Raw genomic sequence first — 20,763 nt, forward strand, 5'->3', positions numbered from 1 at the left:
GTTCCTTCGTCAAATCTTTCTATACAATTTCATTAGCTCTCCATGATACATCCAATATGTATAGGAGGGGATATTCTAATCATTAATAAATGTCGCTCCACACCCTCTAATGAGTCCTAATTTAAGTTCATAGATCTCTTAAATGGACACCTTGTTCGTCTGTATGCATCGACGTGATACTTTACGAGCTCTAAAAATTGGGAGATTCCATTTCTATACTCAATCGAGAACTTATTCCTAACTTTGATCAAACCCCTGTCTATCGTTAAAGACCTAAAACATAAATATATTTGATTAGTCTTATATTTTTCCTCTCAAATGCTCAAACTTACTCCATGAATAAGCTACACCTCACAAGTACCCAATATCCAAACTTTTACTACAACTAAATTTAAACTAAAAAGACTACCATAACTGCAAAAAAAAAAAAAAAAAAAAAAAAAAAAAAAAAAAAAAAACTTACCCACATACTACTTCAATCTTTCAAAGCTACCCAACACTTCCAACAAATCTTACAAGCTACCTAAAACTTTTAACAAATTATAAACTGCTAAAGGCTGTCATAACTTGAGGATAGCCAAAACAGATCAATAAAAAATGCATACTTCAATCTTTACAATCCAACTAACACTTAATTCCAACAAGCAAAGCATAATAAAAGATTAAAAACTAGAAACTATCATAACTACATGATAAACACAACAATTCAACAAGTCAACCCGAAAACTCTAACAATCTCAACACCAATATAAATTTCAACAATTTAAAACATAAACCTACAATAATTTCAATATACATTTTATAATTCCTAAACTTCAAACAGTTTCAATTCAATATAACCCACTCCCCTCAAATTCATTAGGACCCCCACAAATTTTCAAGTATTCAAATTCAAATTCAATCTCAATCTCAATTTCAATCTTAAATCCTAAAAACACTTCAAATTCAAATTCAATATTAAAATCTAGAACTAATTCAAAATCTAAATCCTAAAACTATTTCAAAATCTAAATCCTAAAACTAATTTAAAATCTAAATCCTAAAGCTAATTAACTAAACCAAAACTAAAACAAAACAATAACTAACTAAACAAATTATCAGAATGAAGAGTGGTGATGGTGAGACTATGACGAACAACAAGACAGGGACAACGATGAGCGATGATGTGGAGTTCCCTCCTCGGTTTCTCTCTCAACTCTCTTGGCCTTCTCTCTTTCATTTATGTGAATTACAGAACTAAAAACATGTTTGTATAGGGAAACTCCCGATGCACATCAAAAATGTCGGAAGACCCCCTTATTCCCTGACGTGGCCAAGGTCAACATCAGAAATAGGTATATCTATTCTTGATGTTTCACTTATGACATCGAGAATAGGTATCACCTCCCTCGACATCACTTACATGGTGTCGAGGAAATGAAAATAATTATTTAATGGTTTCTTTTTCCTCGATGTGGCCAACATTCACGTCGGGAATGGAAACCACATTTTCAATGTTTGTGCGCTTTATGTCAGAAAAAAATACAAGAATTAAATATTAATTTCTCTTTTTCTGATGTCTGAAATCATGACATTCGAATAGTCATCTAAGCCAACGCATACTTTGCGGCATTGTGGGAGTCTCTTTTTTCCGACATGCCTTTCACCACACCTTTTTCTGCGTCAGGAGATCCTCAAATTATTGTAGTGATCTTTTCTCATTCAATCTTAATGATTACTAATTTATTGAAATCGAATTGGGATGCATGGCAATAAGCGTGGTCGTTATCAACTTTTACTATTCTCATAACTATTTGCATGATAAGCTAATAGCAATTCAATGTTACAGCTCCAATTGAACATATGCAATCTTTCAAATAGAACACTTAGTTTAACAATCATTGATAGTCATTCAATAACAATTGAGTATAATAATTTTTAAAAGCATAGAGTTGAACAATATCCATGAAAACATCAAAATATTAATTTAAATTCAAAAGTAATTTCATCGCACTTTAACCACTCATTGTTCTAAGTATCATAATCTCATCTGGAAATATTAGTAAAATAGTAAAGAGATGAGAAAACGAAAGAAGAAAAACTTTCGTAGCCTTCGCCATCAATAAAAACCTCCAAGCGTACCGTGATGATCAACCCAAAACTCCAAACAAATATCCTCACACTCTGAAGCTATTTTATCAGGAAAATGGAGTAGAAGAGGGGAAGATGTAAGAACGAGATAGGAAGAAGTTGGGATGCGATGGGATGATATATTTTGTCTGTTGATCAACGTGTGATGCTATGTGTCAAGGGCATAATTGTCCAAGGTATTATTTACCGATGGTCGTATGCCCGAATACCCCCAAATCACTTTATCTTTATGTCCTGAAAGTAGTTTAGGTTAATTCTTTCCTTTAGGTGTCGCCGAGTCACAGTGTGACATTTTGGCTTTTTCATATGCAAGCCTGCCAAGACCAAAATTCTCAATATGTACTATAGGGGGTACATGACTAGTCCGACCCCGCCCAAGCCTTGTCGCACTCTTTGCATGTTAAGCTATTTTCCTTGCAATTGACAGTCTTCAATGCTTTCTTTATGACGTTTTCAACTATTTACTTTCTCTCTCCCGTTTTATAAAAACATTTTCCCAAGAACGGGGAGGGAGGCTACGTCATACCGCGAGTTTGTCCGCAGATTCCGATTTTCGAACGGCTGACTTGCTGATCGAGCCAAGCAAGTGCCGCACAATCGTGTTGAGAAGTTACGATTGTGACAAGTGGTATCAGAGCCAAATTGGCTAATTGACGATAAGACCGAAACATGTCATCGTCGAATCCATCGGGCAAGGCCCAGAAAGACCAACTAGTAGAGCTAGAAGAGCAGATGCTCTACCTAGTCGAAGTTCCCGACTCCATCCGCTACTTGGAGTCTCGTCTCGATAAAATTTCTGAGAAAACTGATGCAATCGATGCGGTAGCTGGCCGTGTCGAAGCGTTGCCGATACAAGAGTTGTTGGCAAGAGTTGACACTCTAGAAACAAACATAAGCGTCGGAAGAATTGTTAACTACGAGCGTGGAGACAGTTCATCAGGCTTTGCTGCCCACATGGAAGAACGTGTCAGCGAGCTAGATAGCTCTCAAAAGACACTATTAGAGATGATAAACAGCATGTCAGAGGATTTTAGAGTCACTCTCGATGTCGTTGGGAATGAAATCGCAGATGTGAACGCAAGGCTAAATCTCACGATGCGAGCAGTGGGAAATCAAGCTCCAACTGGAGGAGCGATTTCGGTTAGCAAAGTAAAGATCCCGGAACCAAAGCCCTTCTGTGGGGCAAGAGATGCAAAGGCGCTATAGAATTATATTTTCGACCTTGAACAGTACTTCAAGGCTACAAACACCGTCACTGAGGAATTCAAAGTGACATTGGCAACGATGCATCTGTCTGAAGATGCGAAGTTGTGGTGGAGGTTCCGATACGTGGACATACAAGAAGGGCGTTGCACAATAGAAACTTGGGACGCCCTGAAGAGAGAACTCCGCTCGCAATTCTTCCCTGAGAATGTGAAAATTCTTGCTCGACGAAAGTTGCGCGATCTAAGACACACTGGCAAGATTCGGGAGTACGTGAAACAGTTCGCGGGGTTGATGTTAGACATTCGCGACATGTCAGAGAAAGACAAAGTATTCTGTTTTGTTAAAGGGCTGAAACCGTGGGCAAGGGCCAAGTTGTATGAACAAAGGGTTCAAGACCTCACGTCAGCTTATGCAGCAGCCGAACGGTTGTTCGATCTAACAAGTGACTCTCAAGATGTGAGACGTCACCAAAGTTCCTCACCTGGAAGGAACAGGAATAGTCGTCCGAGTTCTCCCAATACTGCAGGGGGAGAGAAATGCCCTGGTAAAGACCGCAGATCTCACCAGTCAAACACAGGGAACACATGGCAAAGGCCGAATAATCAAAGCCCACCCAAGCGCCGTCTCAGTTGTTTCATATGTGGTAGGCCACATATGGCAAGAGAATGCCCGAATAAAGTCGACTTTCATGCGTTTCAGGCATCATTAATCGCGGATTCAGATGATAAGCCAAATCAAGATGAGGATGAAGCGGGCCTGATAGATGGAGGCGAAAGGACTCGAATAGGGGCCATAAAATATCTGTCGTCTCTCCAGAAAAAGTCAGGGGAGAGAAACGTACCCACAAAAGGGGGCTTATTATATGTTGACTCCTGGATCAATCAAAAGCAGACGAAAAGCACTATGATTGATTCCGGTGCAACCCATAACTTCATAACAGAGGCAAAGGCCAGACGGCTAAGACCCCGTTGGGAGAAGGACTCAGGGAGAATGAAGGTCGTGAATTCCATTGCCTTACCCGTCGTCGGATTAGTGAAACAAACGACGATAGAGTTGGGAGGATGGAAGGGCCGCGTAGACTTTGTGGTGGTGAGGATGGATGACTTCGATGTAGTGCTAGGAATGGAGTTCCTCCTTGAACATCAAGTTATACCAATGCCCTCGGCCCGATGTCTAGTGATTACTGGATCCTTTCCCACGATAGTGCAAGCAGAGATTCGTCAGCCCAACGGATTCAAAATGATATCGGCTATGCGACTAGATGAGAACCGTGCCCAAGGGGAACCACCATTTATGAAGATCCCGCTTGGGGCGTCTGGAGAGCTGAGGGAGACAGTCCCCGAAGACAATCTGTGTGTCCCGAAGAAGTACCATGGTGTGATGCCAAATAGTTGGCCCAAGTTCTCGTCGAGGCGAAGGAGGACCGACCATGGAATAGAGTCGCCATCAGAGGCAAAAGCGCATGCGAAGAATGCTTATCGCATGGCGCCGCCGGAGTTAACCAAACTTTGGAAACCATCAAAGATGATGTCGAATATAGGGTTTTGTAGATCTGTACAAGCTCCTTATGGAGCCCATGTCCTTGCCCTGAAAAAGAAGGACAGAAGCCCACAAAAGTGTGTTGACCGCCGTACCCAGAGTAAGCTCACAGTGCGGTGCAAATATCCACTCCCCATGCTCACGAGGCGGGTGGACCGCTCACGTGGAGTGAAGCATCTCCCAAAGTCAGACGACCGATCGAGGCAATGTCGAGTAAGAACAACGAAGGCAAAGGGACTCGAGAAAAATTATGTCACTAGGCATGAAGCATACCCCGTGGTGCCGCTGGGTCTTACTGATGCCAAGGGAGGAAAGTGTTGTTCTGTGCAGAGCCAGATGAGTGCGCTAAGTCATGTGGGGGAGTGCCACCAAGGTGGGTCGTCGAGAGAAGAAGACACTTAGTGGAGCGAGAACCTCGAGTGTCAGGCCGCCTTTAATGATTTGAAACAAGCCATGATCGAGGGCGCAAGTCTTGGGATCGTCGATGCGACCAAGACTCTTGAAGTTGAAGCCGAGCAATTCAGCTGTGTGCTCGGGGAATACCTACCTCATTGTGTTGGTAGACAAAAGAATTGGGTTCAACTGCTGAAGGTAGCTCAATTCGGTCATAGTTCTCAGACAGACTCGCCGATCAAGAGAAGTCCGTTTGAGATTAAAGGTAAGAGGCATTCTGCATTGCCGCCCCTCGTCGATGACCCTTATGTAGGGAACCGCCCTCAAGTCCACCGAGTTGGAGAAGAATGTGAACAGATGGCCAACATCGCTCGAGTGTGCCTAGAAGAAGCTTCAAGGCCGATGGAGGAGAGGGGAGATCAAAAGCGATGCCCTCTCGAGTTCGAGGGGATGACCAAGCTTCTAATTGATGGTGCAACAACGTCGTATGATTATCTGTCAACCTGGACCTGGAGGAAGACAGAGAAGTCGAAGAAGCCCTTGCTGACAGAGTAAGGACTGGCAGAAGACCCACGAGGGAGATACATAAATTCCTGGTGAAGCGGAAGAAGCCCCTCGTGGAGGTAACCAGTGGAGGACCTGTCGAAGACCTTGAAGCATGGACGCAGAAGGTCGAAGAGCTCCAGCTTCGCCAGTTGACGAGGACATCAACCGTTTAAGTGGAGGAGAATGTCAAGGGCATAAATGTCCAAGGTATTATTTACCGATGGTCGTATGCCCGAATACCCCCAAATCACTTTATCTTTATGTCCTGAAAGTAGTTTAGGTTAATTCTTTCGTTTAGGTGTCGTCGAGTCACAGTGTGACATTTCGGCTTTTTCATATGCAAGTCTGCCAAGGCCAAAATTCTCAATATGTATTATAGGGGGTACATGATTAGTCCGACCCCTGCCCAAGCCTTGTCGCACTCTTTGCATGTTAAGCTATTTTCCTTGCAATTGACAGTCTCCAATGCTTTCTTTATGACTTTTTCAACTATTTACTTTCTCTCTCCCGTTTTATAAAAACATTTTCCCAAGAACGGGGAGGGAGGCTACGTCATACCGCGAGTTTGTCCACGGATTCCGATTTTCGAACGGCTGACTTGCTGATCGAGCCAAGCAAGTGCCGCACAATCATGTTAAGAAGTTACGATTGTGACACTATGCGCCACACGCGTGGGAGAGATCTACCGCATGCTCTGACTTTAGGCGGGTAGCGCAACGTTGCCCTACTTCTAGGGGTATTTTGGTAATTTTGTCTCTTTTTTCTTTCCATGTTTGCTCCAAATTGACTCCATTTTCTCTTCTACTCTCAAATGGTAAATTAACTACAATTTATTGAGAAACACTGGCAGTCTAGAAAACACATTAAATCTAGTAAAAAACTAATTCTAAATAAGAAGTAAAATAAGCAAATTTTAGGTGCTTATGAAGTACGTATCTAAACATTCCAACATATATTGCTTATATCCAAACTTAATTTAAATCAATTTCTAACGTTTGTTGCTTTGTTGGTTACTAAGTAGTTCTCTCCTCTACCAGGAATCTCTCTTTTTAAGTGAGTATTTATTATCAAAAATATATATACATATACAAGTTGTTGCGATGGTATTTTTCATCCTTAATTAAGGACCAAACCGCCCGCTAACAATGTCAATTTTTTGTAACTTGACTTAATTTTTTGGTCAATCATACCCAATAGAAAGTTTGGTTGAAAATCACAATATACTATACTTTTCAATTTTTCAAGTTAGGCTATCCACTTTTAAACATTTGTTGAATTGATCTAATATTAAATTTGCCTTCATTCAACAATTTAAATTTTTGGGTAAATTTAATTATTCAAACATATGTTCTTGTTGCCCTATAAATTTGGTTATGATATTTGGTGGAATCTACTAATAACACATCTATTACCTTGTGACTATATAAAATTATTTATTTCTTACACTAGAAGAAATATGACCTTTGGTGTCGGTTGAAAAAAATGAAAATGAATGTTTAATGTCGGTTTTTAAAATGCGGATGTTTAATGTCGGTTTAAAACCGACATCAAAGAGGAAGGATTAATGTCGGTTTAAAACCGACATTAAAGCTACTTTTTATTATTATTTTTTTTATTTAATTAATATTTCCCTTTTACACTAGGGTTTTAATGCTTTTTCCTTTAACCCATTAGCAGCCGCCTCCATCTCTTCCCTCTATCCCTCTCGTCTCCCCTTCTTGCATCTAATCCCCGTCCATCTTTCATCTCCTCTTCTTCCCTTTCTTCAATCTCCACCTTCGCAAAGTTCCAACTCCCTTCTCTCTGCCTCTGATACCTCTCTCACATAATTCCATCAGACGATGACGGCTATAACCTTAGGTACAACTTGTTTGTTCGTCCAATTCCTAAGCTTACATAGAAGAAGGCGAAGAAGAGATGGCTGCGATGGCGAGGGCGAGCTCCGGCTTGCAATATCCCGACCGGTTCTACGCCGCGGCTTCTTATGTCGGTTTTGATGGATCACCGAAATTGTCTTCAAAGGCCCTCAGGTCTAAGTTCTCTGATGAGGCCGCTTTGTTACTCTATGGCTTGTATCAGCAGGTACTACCACGTGTTCTTACACCTGTGACTTACTGGTGCTGTTTCAGTTTGGTTGAGGTTTGAGATTGGTGCATTTTTTGTGTGACTTTGGTCGCGTTTTCCCTTTCGATTTGTGTAATGGTGGAGGCATAATGTGTTTTCTGAGGGTGTTATTTGCTTCAAGCGTATTTTCATTTTTGATTTAGTCTTTTGTACGAATTGTGGTGGCCATTCTGATTACTGAGTCGTCTAAGGTTTAATTGCTTGCCTCCAGATAGCTGGAAATTTCTTTTTGTAAATTGTTTTGGTATTACTGGTGTAATGTGAGCTTACTGATTTGCTGAATTATGGTGTTGATTTGGAAGTTTAGATTGCTTATTTTCTGGTTATGGAATTCAGAGGTTTGAGTCCTTTATTTTCTTTGTTAACTCGGGGAATGATTTTGGTGGATTTGACCATACTATTTAAATTTATGTTTGGGAAGATTGATTCCTGACATGCTTTGTGCTTGGAGGTTATAGATCGGGTTTAAAGCTTGCTGAATTCACAAATTTATTAGGAATGCTAAATGTATGCCAGTACCAAATTGTCTTACTGAGTGAGTTTATTGTTTATTTGAGCGAATCCTGAATTATTGTAAGGATACCGGCCAAACTCTTAACTATTCTTATTACAGACTACAGTAGAGCATTGTAATTTACCTGAACCCAATAGTTGGCATGCAATCGAGAAAAGCAAATGGAAGAGGTCTGTTAGTTTATATTCCTTCTCATGCGGATATATATAATCTAAATCAACATAAAAAACAACATATTGAATAGATGGGGTTTAGAATTTTTCCAAATGCTACCTACTCTGTCATCTTGGTACTTGTAATATAACGAAATTATTGCAATTGAAGTTGGTCATTGTTCCAGTTCTGATATCTAATTTTACAAAATGTCCTTAAGTGGTTCAAATTGAATCGTATAGTGGCTCTGGCTTATTGGAAGAAGCAATTTGTGGAGAAGGTTAGCTATGGTATTTGGCCAATGCTACTAATTAATGGGTATTTTCCATGTTGGTTCCCCTGTGAGGGTCTTTGAAGGCACAACAAAAGACCGCCTCTTTAAAAATTAGGCAAATACTTGAATACTTGAAGTTATTCTGTGATTTTCTTGGTGCTAACACCACATACTCGGTCACAGTTTCTTGTCAATATTTTGTCTGCTTTTGGCATTGATGAACTGATGCTCTTAAAGATAACTTATTTCAAAATATTACTGTCCAATCTCTTTATTCTTAGTAAATTGTTGTGCTGTATATTCGTGGTTAGGGTTTGTTGATGTTGTATTTGATGGTAGTCATTGCAACCAGATAGTTTTCACTATTGCTCATGCTCTACCTTTGTAGATTGGTTATATGCTGTGTTCATTGTATTGTAATCTCTTTTCACATCCTGAGTCAATGATTACTTTTGCGTCAACAGTTAACTAACCATTCACTAGGAATTTGGATAGACAGTGCAATTAAGCTGCATAGAAGTTTATAACACACTTTTTAATTCACTTGTATAATTATGGGTTTGCTTCGATCATGTTGAGAGTTTTTGAGGAACTTATTTGGGATTCTGCAACTGGGATGGGCTTGGAAATATGGTTCCTGCTGAAGCCATGCGCCTTTTTGTGAAAATATTGGAGGTCAGTGCGAATCCAACACCAAAAATCCATGTGTATTGTTGCATCTCATTTTAATTAATTAATAGTTGTTTGATCTTGATAGTAAGAAGAGCCAGGTTGGTATTCTAGAGTATTCAGCTTTGTCCCAAAGCCAGAGCCTATTTTAGATGTGCAAATTAATGTGAGCATATGGAATCCCTATCACAGATCTTATTATCATTAAGTTATTTAAGATTAAAATAGTCTCAAAGCATAGGGGTGAAAATGATATTTTTCCTAAGTTTTAATAAACGTGATATAATGCTAATAGAGACTGCTTTGTACCTCAATTAATAGTCATTTTATTGGACCTATTGGTAACATCAATGGAAATATTTAAACATCTACTTGAACGCTTGTTTCTCATTAAACAAAAAAGAAAGGAAAGAAAAACCTACTCGAACAATTCATTCCACAAAGCTAATTTCAGTTTTGAAACTAGTATTCCATAAGGAAGCTATTAATCAAGTTGATTTGGATTTTGCATTGTAGCCTGTTTTTGGCTAGTTAGTTCAGGGTTAATCTCAACATTTTGGAATCTAACACTTCATAGAAAGCAAGTAATTGGAGTTATTGACATTTTGGATGTAGCCCTTTTTATGCTTTGTTAGCTCAAGTTTTGTTTTGGCCTCTTTTGTTGCCCTGTCTTTTTTGCATGCTCTGGTATAGTTTTTTAATTTTCCTCAAAGAAAGTTTAGTTTCTTATTTTTTGGAAAAGTAATTAGTGCTCCATCCAACATGTTGCAAAATAAATAAATAAATACATACAAAGAAATAGAAATTGATATGAATTAAAAATTATAGTGTCATTAACCTTCAATTTCATATTGCCTTCCTCTCACACGTTTTCAAAAGAACTAAACTTATAACTATGTTGTTTTAGAATGACCAAAAAATTGAGCCAATCATTGAAAATAGGAATTCGATCCCTAAGACCAAGAATATATCAACAGAAAACGAAAGCCTGCCTGAAAGTCAGGATAAAGATGTTCTTGTGGAAGGTCTTGGCTCTATTGTTGTCTACTATCAGTGGATTTCATCCCAGTATGTGGTCTGCGCCCGAAAGCACGATATGAGGTTTGGACCATTCATCTTTCAACTCATTAGGACTATGATCTTCTACCATGTCATTTTCTAAACCAGGGTTACTGACTTTTTCAGCATGGAGCAGCAGTTATTCAGGACAAGATGTATATTTTTGAAGGAAACCACAATGGTCGCTACCTTAGTGATCTTCATGTAAGCAAAATATTTTACATGGTTTTGCTGCATTCGTGCAATTTTTCATTTCAGATTTTGGATGATTCTTTAAGAAGACTTCGCTTAATTATTTATTGTCTAATGGAACAATAAAACAGAAACAAGAAAGTCCTGGTCAGTCTGAGTGATGAGATTTCTACCTAATCTGCACCTGCAATTTTTCTATCTTGCTATCTTGTTCAAGTTAATTTTGTTTGCTATTTTATTGGATTGCAATTGGTTGGATGAATCTATTTTGATGTAGGGATGGTTACAAATAAAGTAATCAACTCAATGCAAAAGAATTTGCAATTATAACAAAATTTAGATCTAGCTAGCCCTTCTTGGAATCTATTCGTATTAGACCATATATCCGTAATAAGAGTTCTGTACTGTTCGTTGATTGAGTTCTATAATGTTCGCAAGTCCACTAGTTCTTCGATCTAGCAACGTTCATTCAACGGTAATTTTTTGTTTTGCTCGAGTGATTTTACCTATATGTTTTGGGATTGTAGTAGATTGGAAGCTGTGTTCTAATAGGTAGGTGTAGGAAATATTTTTCATGTAACAGCCAACAAGATGCCATATTTATTATTTATTCACAAAGTTCATTTGTTGTTTTTAGTTTATTGCCATATTTTTCAGTCAGGTTATGGCAAGGAGGAAATACTGCTGGCCCTGGTGTGGTGTTTTTTCTTTTAAAGATTTTAAAAAAAAATCTTTGTGATATGTGGTTTGCTTGCTTTGAACGACCATTTTTTCTCTTAAATAAGTTGGTTTCTGTTTTTTACATTTTTTGTTTTGTTTGTGATATGGGTACTTAGTTACGTAGGTTTCGATTGTGAGGACTTGCAATTATAACTAGGTCATAACATTGTTACTTATCAATTCAACCATCTTGATGTCTTTTACAGGGAGCTATCACTAAACAAATGACTACAATAGAAGAAATGGTTGCAAGTGAGTACAATTAGCCAGACCCTCATCTTTATGACAAGATCTTGAAGATGGTCATTTGTTAAGCGTTCTAGTTTGCTATTAGTTGCAGTTTTAGTTATTGCTCTCTCAATATATTCTTTTTCTTTCTTTATTTTTTTTTCCAAAGGATGATTAGTGTATAATAATTAAGCTTCATAATTTCTTTGTCTTTGGAGCCAAGTTGTATATAAATGTACACATTATTAAGATTTCATTTTGTATATGTACAAGTAAAAGATTTCATTTTTAACTATTTGGTGTCATACAAAATGGACAATAATGCAAGGATTTAATAAAAATAAATTTGAAAAAACGACATTAAAGACAGCTTTAATGTCGGTTAAAAAAAATTAAAGACATCTTTAATGTCGGTGGAAAAACGACATTAAAGATGTATCATAAGTGACATTAAAGACATATTTAATGTCGGTTATCCACCGACATTAAAGATGAACCGACATTAAAAGCCTTCAATAACACCTTCAAAGATGTCGATTTATAACCGACATTAAAGATCGACATTGAAGTCGATTAGTAAGGCATTCTTTTTTTTTTTTTTTACCACTAGTTTAATTAACTCTTATTCGAAAAACAAAGTAGATAAATGAAGTTGGGCCCATTGGAAGTAATGTGAAAGCTTTAGGCACAAACGAGGCTTATAAAATGTGTTCCTATTCTTTTAAGAATCTCTTTCACTATATTCTTTCAACTTTCTTTAACAATATCCTTCCTATTATTTTAGAAAAGTTTTCTCATTCAAATTCATTAGGTTCAAAATAATTGTTTTAAAAACAAAAGTATATTGTGAATAAATGGTGTTCGAAATTAACTACTGGAAATTGACCATTAATTATATTAACAAATAAAAAGAATTGTTAAGGTTTAACTAAAGGGGGAAAATGTCTAGAATATATTAAAGAAGGTTGCTAAATAAATCCTCCTACTTTTATTGGTAAAAAGAAGAGGCAAATAGATAAATTATTACAGATCGAGGAGTTACCAAAACTGGTAAAAAAAAAAAAAAAAACAAAAAGCTCACTAACCAATAACCACTACTTAACTAACCGTAATATATAGAATATTAAGAATGAATTCCTAAGAAAATAAAAACAATATATGGTATCGCTAATTTGAAAAATAAAAATATGCAATTCAGAATAATCCCGAAGAAACAACAATGGGACTCCTGACAACGTGTCTGCCATCACTCCAAATCAAAGCGCCGTAACCTACCCGATCCTTTGGCACAACTCCAGCGAGCGTCAATTCAAAGCTCTTCTCTTCTCCAACACTCTCAAACTTCAAAAATCTGGGCTTCACAGAAACCACAACTCCGTTGGGGTGGAGAATTTGGGCTCTATAAACTCCCGGACTGCCAACGTTCTTCAGTTTTCTAGTGACACTCACACTACCTTTCAAATTTTGAACCCCAATGGAAGGGTAATTAAGGTTCAAAACAGACGAAGCAGGAGGACATTTGAAAGGTTCATCAGAGAATGCACGAATGGTCTTCTCGTCGTAGCCGCTGGCGCAGAGGAATTCCAAGTAGTCGTTGGGGGAGAGGTCGTAGACAAGGCCGGGGTCAATGGCTCCAGTAGGGTTGATGTGGCCGGAGCCATATGCAAATGGAGTGGCAGGGGCGAGGTCAAGAGATCCCCCATCGATCATGGGGTTCAATGTGTTGTCACGAACTTGGGAGGAGGTCATGATGGCAGATTTAATGGCAGAGGGGCTCCAATCCGGGTGGAGATTTCGGAGAAGGCCGACGAGGCCAGCGACGTGGGGGCAAGACATGGAGGTACCTGACATTGTAATGAATGGAGTTGTTCTGTTGTCAGATGCATCGCGTGTTGGACTTATAGCTTCTGAAAATGCCGCAATTATGTTTACTCCTGGAGCGGTCACATCAGGCTGCAAAGAAGTACTTTTATTCAAATCACAACAAATATAACACTCATTAACACTCAATAAGACTACATTTTGGCTGATAGTGGCAAACTTTTGTTTTTTTATTTAATGTAGAGGCTCAACACACCAAGCTAGAATAAGTTTTTTGTTATCAAAATAATAATTTTATTCATCAAATATGTATATGTATAGAGGTGCGTAAACTATAACTAAACTATAAAATCAAAGTAAAATTTGTTTATATATATGGAAAGTTTAAGAAAAGAAAACCTTGATAATCTCTGGTGAAATAGTATTGGGTCCTCGGGATGAGAAGACCGCCATAGTGGGAGCTGGTTTGGTGTTAACTTTTGCCAATGGTGGGATTAAATACCCCATTGGATTTCTGTCCAAGAAATTAAAGAAAAAATCTGACCTTTAATTACCAAATTTTCAAACAAACGTACAATACAGTACCAAAATAATAAAAACTGGAAGTATAAATATTGTTATATTACCTGGCGGAGTTGATGTAAGATAGAAGAACTTGACCATCTTGGTAATTGATATGAGAAGCTGGAAGAAGGTGAAAATCGGGGACGATTGAAGACCCACTGAGCTTATCGTTGCATAAAATCATTCCAACAGCACCGGCAAGGGCCGCTTGTTTTCCTTTGTCCAACCTTGCCGTTTCTCCTCTCAAGCAAACCAATATCTTCCCTTTCACTTTTGAGTGGTCCAATGTTTCGGGCTTGCATAGCATGGCATCGTCCTCGTTGGCGTTACCCGCTTTTGCCTGAGCTCCGGTTATCAATGGGTATAGCTTCCTTCCCGTTAGTCCTTTTGAATGACTTGAACCCTAATCACCAACAGTAGATCAATTATAATGGAACCATAACTAGAGAAAAATTGTAATACCATGCCAATATGGTAATGAAAAAGTATAGATGGTGTACTTTATTAATATTTATGAAGTCCAATTATTAGCTAGTTAAATGTCTTAATTTGGTTAAACAAGGAGTGAGAGATACGAACCATGAAGCGATGACCATTTTGAAGCACAACAGGAGCATAAAATTCACGATCCAAAGTACTTGCACCAACAGTCAAAATCCAAGGAGCAGTATTAGAAGCCGTCTTCGGTGTGGGACCGGAGTTCCCGACAGCGCACACGACAGGGATTCCCTTCTTCACTGCATGGAAGGAGGCAATGGCGATGGAATCCTCGGAGTATTTGATGGGATCACCGCCAAGGGAGAGTGAAAGAACGTCGACACCATCGTGGATGGCATGGTCAAATGCCTCAGTGATGTCAGCATCAAAGCAACCGCCTTGCTCGAATGGCCAACAAACCTTATAAGCAGCAACACGAGCCTTTGGAGATCCTCCTTTCGCTGTTCCGATACCCGACCCAAACACGCTGGCGCCGAACACATAGTTGCCAGCAGCTGTGGATAGTGTGTGGGAGCCATGACCGTCGTAGTCACGAGTGGAGTTGATGATAGATGAGAGGTCAACAGTAGAATTTTCAGATTTCAAGTACTCGAGGTAACCCTTGTTGAAGTACTTTGCTCCGATTAATTTTTTGTTACAAGGCACTCCATCGGGGGATTTATCAGTACAACCTCCTTTCCACTTTGATGGAGCAGGTCCATCTATGCCATGTTCTCCAAAACTCTTTGACTCTGGCCATACACCTATTTCAAAAATATTTCAAACATTAGGATTGACACAATTGAAAAAAAAAATAAAAAAGAGAAAGAAAAAGAAAAAAGAAAAAAGATTTACCGGTGTCAAGATTGGCGATAATGACGTCTTTTCCAAATTTGGCCATCCGCCAAGGAGAAGAAGGGGGAACCACACCATTTTTCTCCAAATGCATAAATTCCCATGAATGTGTTGTGTATAAATCTTTTGGTTTGTTTGGCAATACTGCTGCTACTTCTGGATGATCTGTCCCATTTTTATAATTTTCCAATTTAACTTTAATTCTAAATATATTTTTATAAATAGTCAAAGTATATAAAATAAAATTATAAATAAATAAATAAAAAAAAAAAAGGTTGTATATAGTTACGATCATACTTGCAAGTCGGGTTGCATCTTCGTCATCCAGAGTTGCTGCAAATCCGTTTATATGCTTCTTATAGGAGTAAAATATGGAATCTTTTGCCTTTTCATCACTGAAATAATTTTAAAATATTAATATTAATAATTAAAAATTATATTTTATATTTTATATTTTGAAAAAACAATTCAATGAAATAATTAATTAGATAAAGTTTCCAAACCTCCTCAAGAAGGATCCAAGTAATTTGTGATGGGAATCAACTACACTTTCAAAATCTTTCTCTGTAACTTCTAACCCATGTGAATGAGATCCCAATAACACAACATAAGACTGAAGTTCCAAAAAAAAAAAAAAAACTCTAATGTTTAATTACCAAATTTTATTATTATTATTATTATTAAAGAGATTGAAATTAAATATTTTCAGTTACCTTCTTGGCAGCAATGGCGGGTGATATTAACAAAAGGAATGAGAAGAAAATAAGAATAGAAATAGAGAGTTTCATGTTAGGATGATTTTTGGTAATCTCCAAATTAATCACTTTGTTGAATGCTGGATGTCTCCTTTATAAAGAAATGGAATTTAGTAATATCACCTAATTTATCTTCAAATCAGATCTCCTCTTAAACCTAATTATAGATTTAATTTAATTATTAGCACCATAACAAATTTGTTTATTCCATTCCCTATGGAATTGGGATTGTCTTATTAGTTGAGATTTCGTTTTCTTTTTCTTTTTTATTTTATATCTTCTTGTTACTAAAAAATTGGGATTGTCTTTTTAGTTGAGATTTCGTTTTTTTTCTTTTTCTTTTTTTTTTTATGATTTTTTTTTATAAAAAAGTCATTTTCCTTTTCGTCTGAAAAGAATTGGCCAAACATTTTAAATCGAAGGAGCTTTATTATAGAGTTATTTGTTAGTAATTGCTCCATTCGTTCTTTTGAGCAAATTAAGACTATGGACATCAATTCAACTTGTAAGGTGTCATTTCATAATAGCTTTCTGTTTTATCAATTTTGTTATCTAATGTTAAAAAAAAAGTTTAAAATTATAATTAATCTCTTTGTTAAAACAAAATTCTTTAAAGGATCTAAGATATATAAAAAAATGATTGTTTAAAGTATTAGAATTTCTTCAGAGTGCAACGGTGTTGGATGAAAAATATATACAACCCAAAGTACAAAAAATGAACCCGATTTAATGTGCAAGGGTCAACCTACTCAACTCAACTTGAATTGAGTCAGATTGGGTTGACGGATTAACCTTTTTTAATAATAAACCAATAATTTAGACAAAATCTTCGCAAGTCTAGGAAGGACGAAAAAAAGAAGAAGATATCAAATAGAAAGTTGAACTTTAAATTTGTATTCTATCAATAGTCTTTAATAACATTTTTCTCAGCTACTTTTTTGGGTGTCATCTCTGTGCCCAATTGCCTAATGACAATAAACATGAAATGTAGATGTTGGTGTGAAAAGATGCTCAAATTAAAATGTATGAAAGGTTATTGGACAGCAACTTAAATGTATTTGACAGCCTTACATTCAATAACCAACTAGAGATATTGCGGGTCGGGAGTCAGAAGGGAAGTGCAAGGAAGTGCAAAGCTTCGTAAGGTGCAAAGTGAATAGACCGAAGGCTAAACCTAAATGTATTTAGGGTTTTTTTCTTTTTCAATTTTCTAATGTGGTTGGATTATCGGTTATTTTTAGGGTTGACAAGCAAAATAGAAGGTTTACTTGGGATAAATGACAATTTTTCATAATAATTAATTATTATTTATCTTTCTCCAAAATAATTAATTATTGATTGTAACGCCCCAAAAGTTTAGGAACTTATTATGGGTATTACATTAAGTGGACTTGGAAATTAAGGAATATTTTCGGTTGTTTTGTTTTGGATTAATTAAATATATGTACACGAGTGTGTGTGTTTGATTAAAGATTTTGGAATTTGGTAGAATTTGTTTTTAATTAAGACATGAGAGCCAAGTATCCCAAGTTGTTCAAAGATTATAACTTTCGAGGACGAAAGTTGTTAAAGGAGGGAAGATTGTAACGCTAATAATTTTGGAGTTAATTATCTTAATTTTGTTTAAATAGATTTAATTTATTGGAGAATTTTTACTGTCAACTAAGGAGTACCTTGTTTGGCTAAAATCTCAAGGTAAGAGATTCTCCTACTAGGCTTTCGAACTGAATTCAAGAGACCGCATGTAATTATGATTATGCTTTGATGGTAGCTAAAATGCATGACTTGATGCTATTGATAATGACTGTCATTTTATGGATGATGAATGAGATTATTATGTTGATAATTGATGTTAATGACTGTCACTTTATGGATGATGACTGAGATTATTATGTTGACGACTGTTGATGTTTATGTTGATGCATGGTATATTAATCACATGATTAAGGACGTTAAGATTAATATTCATGTCATGTTATGATGTTATGTTATGCTACATGCTATGGATAGGGTGTTCTATTAACTTTGTCTATTAGAGTTGTACCAGCATGGGTGTCCTTTAGGATCACCACCTTTTTAGGACTGCGTAGTCCGACGAGACCGCCAGTCTGGCATTGACATAGACATGATTCGAGTGATTCGACGGGATCACTCGCAGCCCGATTGTCTTAGTGTTTCCTTCAGGTACACTAAAGACCAGATTGTCCTAGGTGTTCCTTTGGATTCATCGAAGACCAGATATGTTCCTACGGGATCACAGATTGCACGTGTTCGGAAACATGCCAGCTCTTGGTTACCACTTTTCAGGACTCTAATGGGAAGTTAACAGACACCAAGCGGGACTAGTAGTAGGTCCCTTACTGAGTATATGTTTATACTCACTCTTTCTATGTTTAATATTTCAAGCGAAGGTAAAGGTAGAGGAAAGCTGGCGAGCGACAGAGAATGATCCATGACATGTCATATGGGGACTCAGTTTTGCTTCCGCGTTTATGTTTTAGTGTTTTAAGATTTTGTTTCTAATGAAAATTTAGTCTTCCCTCGTTTCAAAAAGTGTCTCTTGTTATTGTTTCTTTTTAGTAATGACCTCAGCTTAGTATAAAGAGTTGGGTTGTTACAATTTATCTATGTTAGAGGAAAAAATAAAGTGGGTTAATTGTTGTCCATTGCCAAAAAGAAAAAAGAAAAAGGAAAAAACTTATAAATGTTATGAAATAAAGAACCAAAAACTAAATAAGAACACAAAAGAAGAATAGAGAAGAGAGGGAGAAGAGAAGACAATTGAACTCAATTATGATGTGTATACAAATTGATCTCTACAACCTCTATTTATAGGGTTGTGAGAATAATGGTTACAAAATCAAACATAAATAGGGGACAAGAAAGTTATGGATATTGATGGAGAGGTTATTGGATGAATTTGTAACCTAAAGAGGTTATGGACATCTAATAATACTTGACTTGAATATTAAATATTCATAACACTCCCCCTTTAGATGTCCATATTATATAAAATAAATGCCTCGTTAAAACCTTACTAGGAAAAAACCCAATGAGAAAAAATCCTAGTGAAGGAAAAAGAGTACATCATTTTATATACTTTAATAATTGCCTCATTAAAAACATTGCTAGGAAGACCCAATCGAAAAAACCAGTCAAGAAAAGAATGCAGTATTTTTACTCCCTCTCATGAGTACATCACTTGAATTCTCCGAGTTGTCACATTTCAATGTTGTACTTAAGCTTTTCAAATGGCAGAGTTGGTAATTGTCTTTGTAAATAAGTCTGTCATGTTGTCTTTTGAAGAATTTTGTTGAATATTGATGTCATCATTTGATGCTTTGTCTCATATAAGAACACTATTGGCTAGTTTTGTACATCACCAATATCGCTGCATGATTTAAAGTAGTTGTTCTGATTTGCTTCATAAGCTGTCATAATATAGAAAAAATTCTTCTATATGTATTGAGTAACTCGTGTAAGATCTAGCTCGCATGGGTTAGATAAATAACATGTATCTTCATAATCAACTAGATCACAATTAGATCTATTAGAATAAATTATTGGAAGCTAATAATTCTTAAATTAAACATAACATAGTTTAATTCTATTTCAATATTTTTGGAGAAATATTATTTGTATGTAACAAAATTACTAAAAATATTACAATAGATAGTGGATAAACTAGTAAAGATACAAGTGCACTTATTTCTCAAAATTATGGTTCTTCACGACCTCAAGTTCTTCGTTATCTTTCTAATACGAAATGATATAAATTTTTTTTTTCTACATGGCCAAGTGAATGAATCACCTTAGGAAAGTTCAATGATATAACTAGTCCAATTTCATTTGTTTTATGCTTTATTTGCAAGTTAAGACAAAACATATAATCTCAAATTCTTTTTAGAGACATTCTAATGTTTTTAAAATCTCTTCAGGAGTTTCTACTCAAATCATTAAATTGAACAAATAGGGGTTATGTTTATATCCTCTTATCAACAAAAATGTAATAAGAGATGATGATATTCGTCTGAAATATTTTATAACTCTCTTATTATTGAATCATAAGATTTCATAACCTTTAATCCTTCAGGGATATAATTATTAATAAATTTATATCAAATGTATAATGACTACATCCATAAGGTGTATGTTAAGCTTTGCATACACACTAATATATGTTAGATATCTCATGGTATTGTATTCACCATAGGAGAATATGTATCTCTCATATAATCAATACCAATTCTTTGTGTGGAACTTGTCCCACTTTCTATTTGTTTTACAAACACTTTACTTGTATTCATCATGTTCGACATTCTCTAAATGTTTAACTAGTTCTCACGATTTGAAACATATAAGTTTATTTTGATTGGATTGTTTCTTTTAACATAAGTCAATCCTTTTTGTGCTGTCGCAACATTGTTCAATATGTCTAAGTACATATTGTTTATTTTCATAAATAATATCGTGAGCAACATTGTATGCAAAAATGTTGTCAAGTTATATAAGTATGGTTCCATTTCTTGTCATGACATATAATT

The 20,763-nt window shown here is 36.4% G+C and overlaps 1 protein-coding gene across 1 annotated transcript; it reads right to left on the reverse strand.

Moving 5' to 3' along the window:
• Positions 1 to 12,761: 12,761 nt before the first annotated feature.
• LOC103502215 (subtilisin-like protease SBT5.4) lies at positions 12,762 to 16,252 on the reverse strand. Its single transcript, XM_051080001.1, has 8 exons — positions 16,178 to 16,252; positions 15,968 to 16,077; positions 15,762 to 15,859; positions 15,465 to 15,629; positions 14,712 to 15,373; positions 14,195 to 14,535; positions 13,968 to 14,082; positions 12,762 to 13,700 (listed from the first exon to the last, which is right to left on the reverse strand). The coding sequence occupies exons 1-8, from the start codon at positions 16,250 to 16,252 to the stop codon at positions 12,942 to 12,944; spliced, it is 2,325 nt and encodes a 774-aa protein (XP_050935958.1). The 3' UTR covers positions 12,762 to 12,941.
• Positions 16,253 to 20,763: the final 4,511 nt, after the last annotated feature.

Source organism: Cucumis melo, chromosome 12, assembly GCF_025177605.1.
Source record: "Cucumis melo cultivar AY chromosome 12, USDA_Cmelo_AY_1.0, whole genome shotgun sequence".
Lineage (NCBI taxonomy): Eukaryota > Viridiplantae > Streptophyta > Magnoliopsida > Cucurbitales > Cucurbitaceae > Cucumis > Cucumis melo.

Excerpts from the sequence above, each read along its gene's own strand:
- LOC103502215 (XM_051080001.1), bottom strand. The coding sequence starts at position 16,252 with ATGAAACTCTCTATTTCTATTCTTATTTTCTTCTCATTCCTTTTGTTA. Across the intron at positions 16,078-16,177 it reads CCGCCATTGCTGCCAAGAAG|TCTTATGTTGTGTTATTGGG; the intron begins GTAACTGAAAAT and ends TTGGAACTTCAG. Across the intron at positions 15,630-15,761 it reads AGATGCAACCCGACTTGCAA|ATCATCCAGAAGTAGCAGCA; the intron begins GTATGATCGTAA and ends AAAATGGGACAG.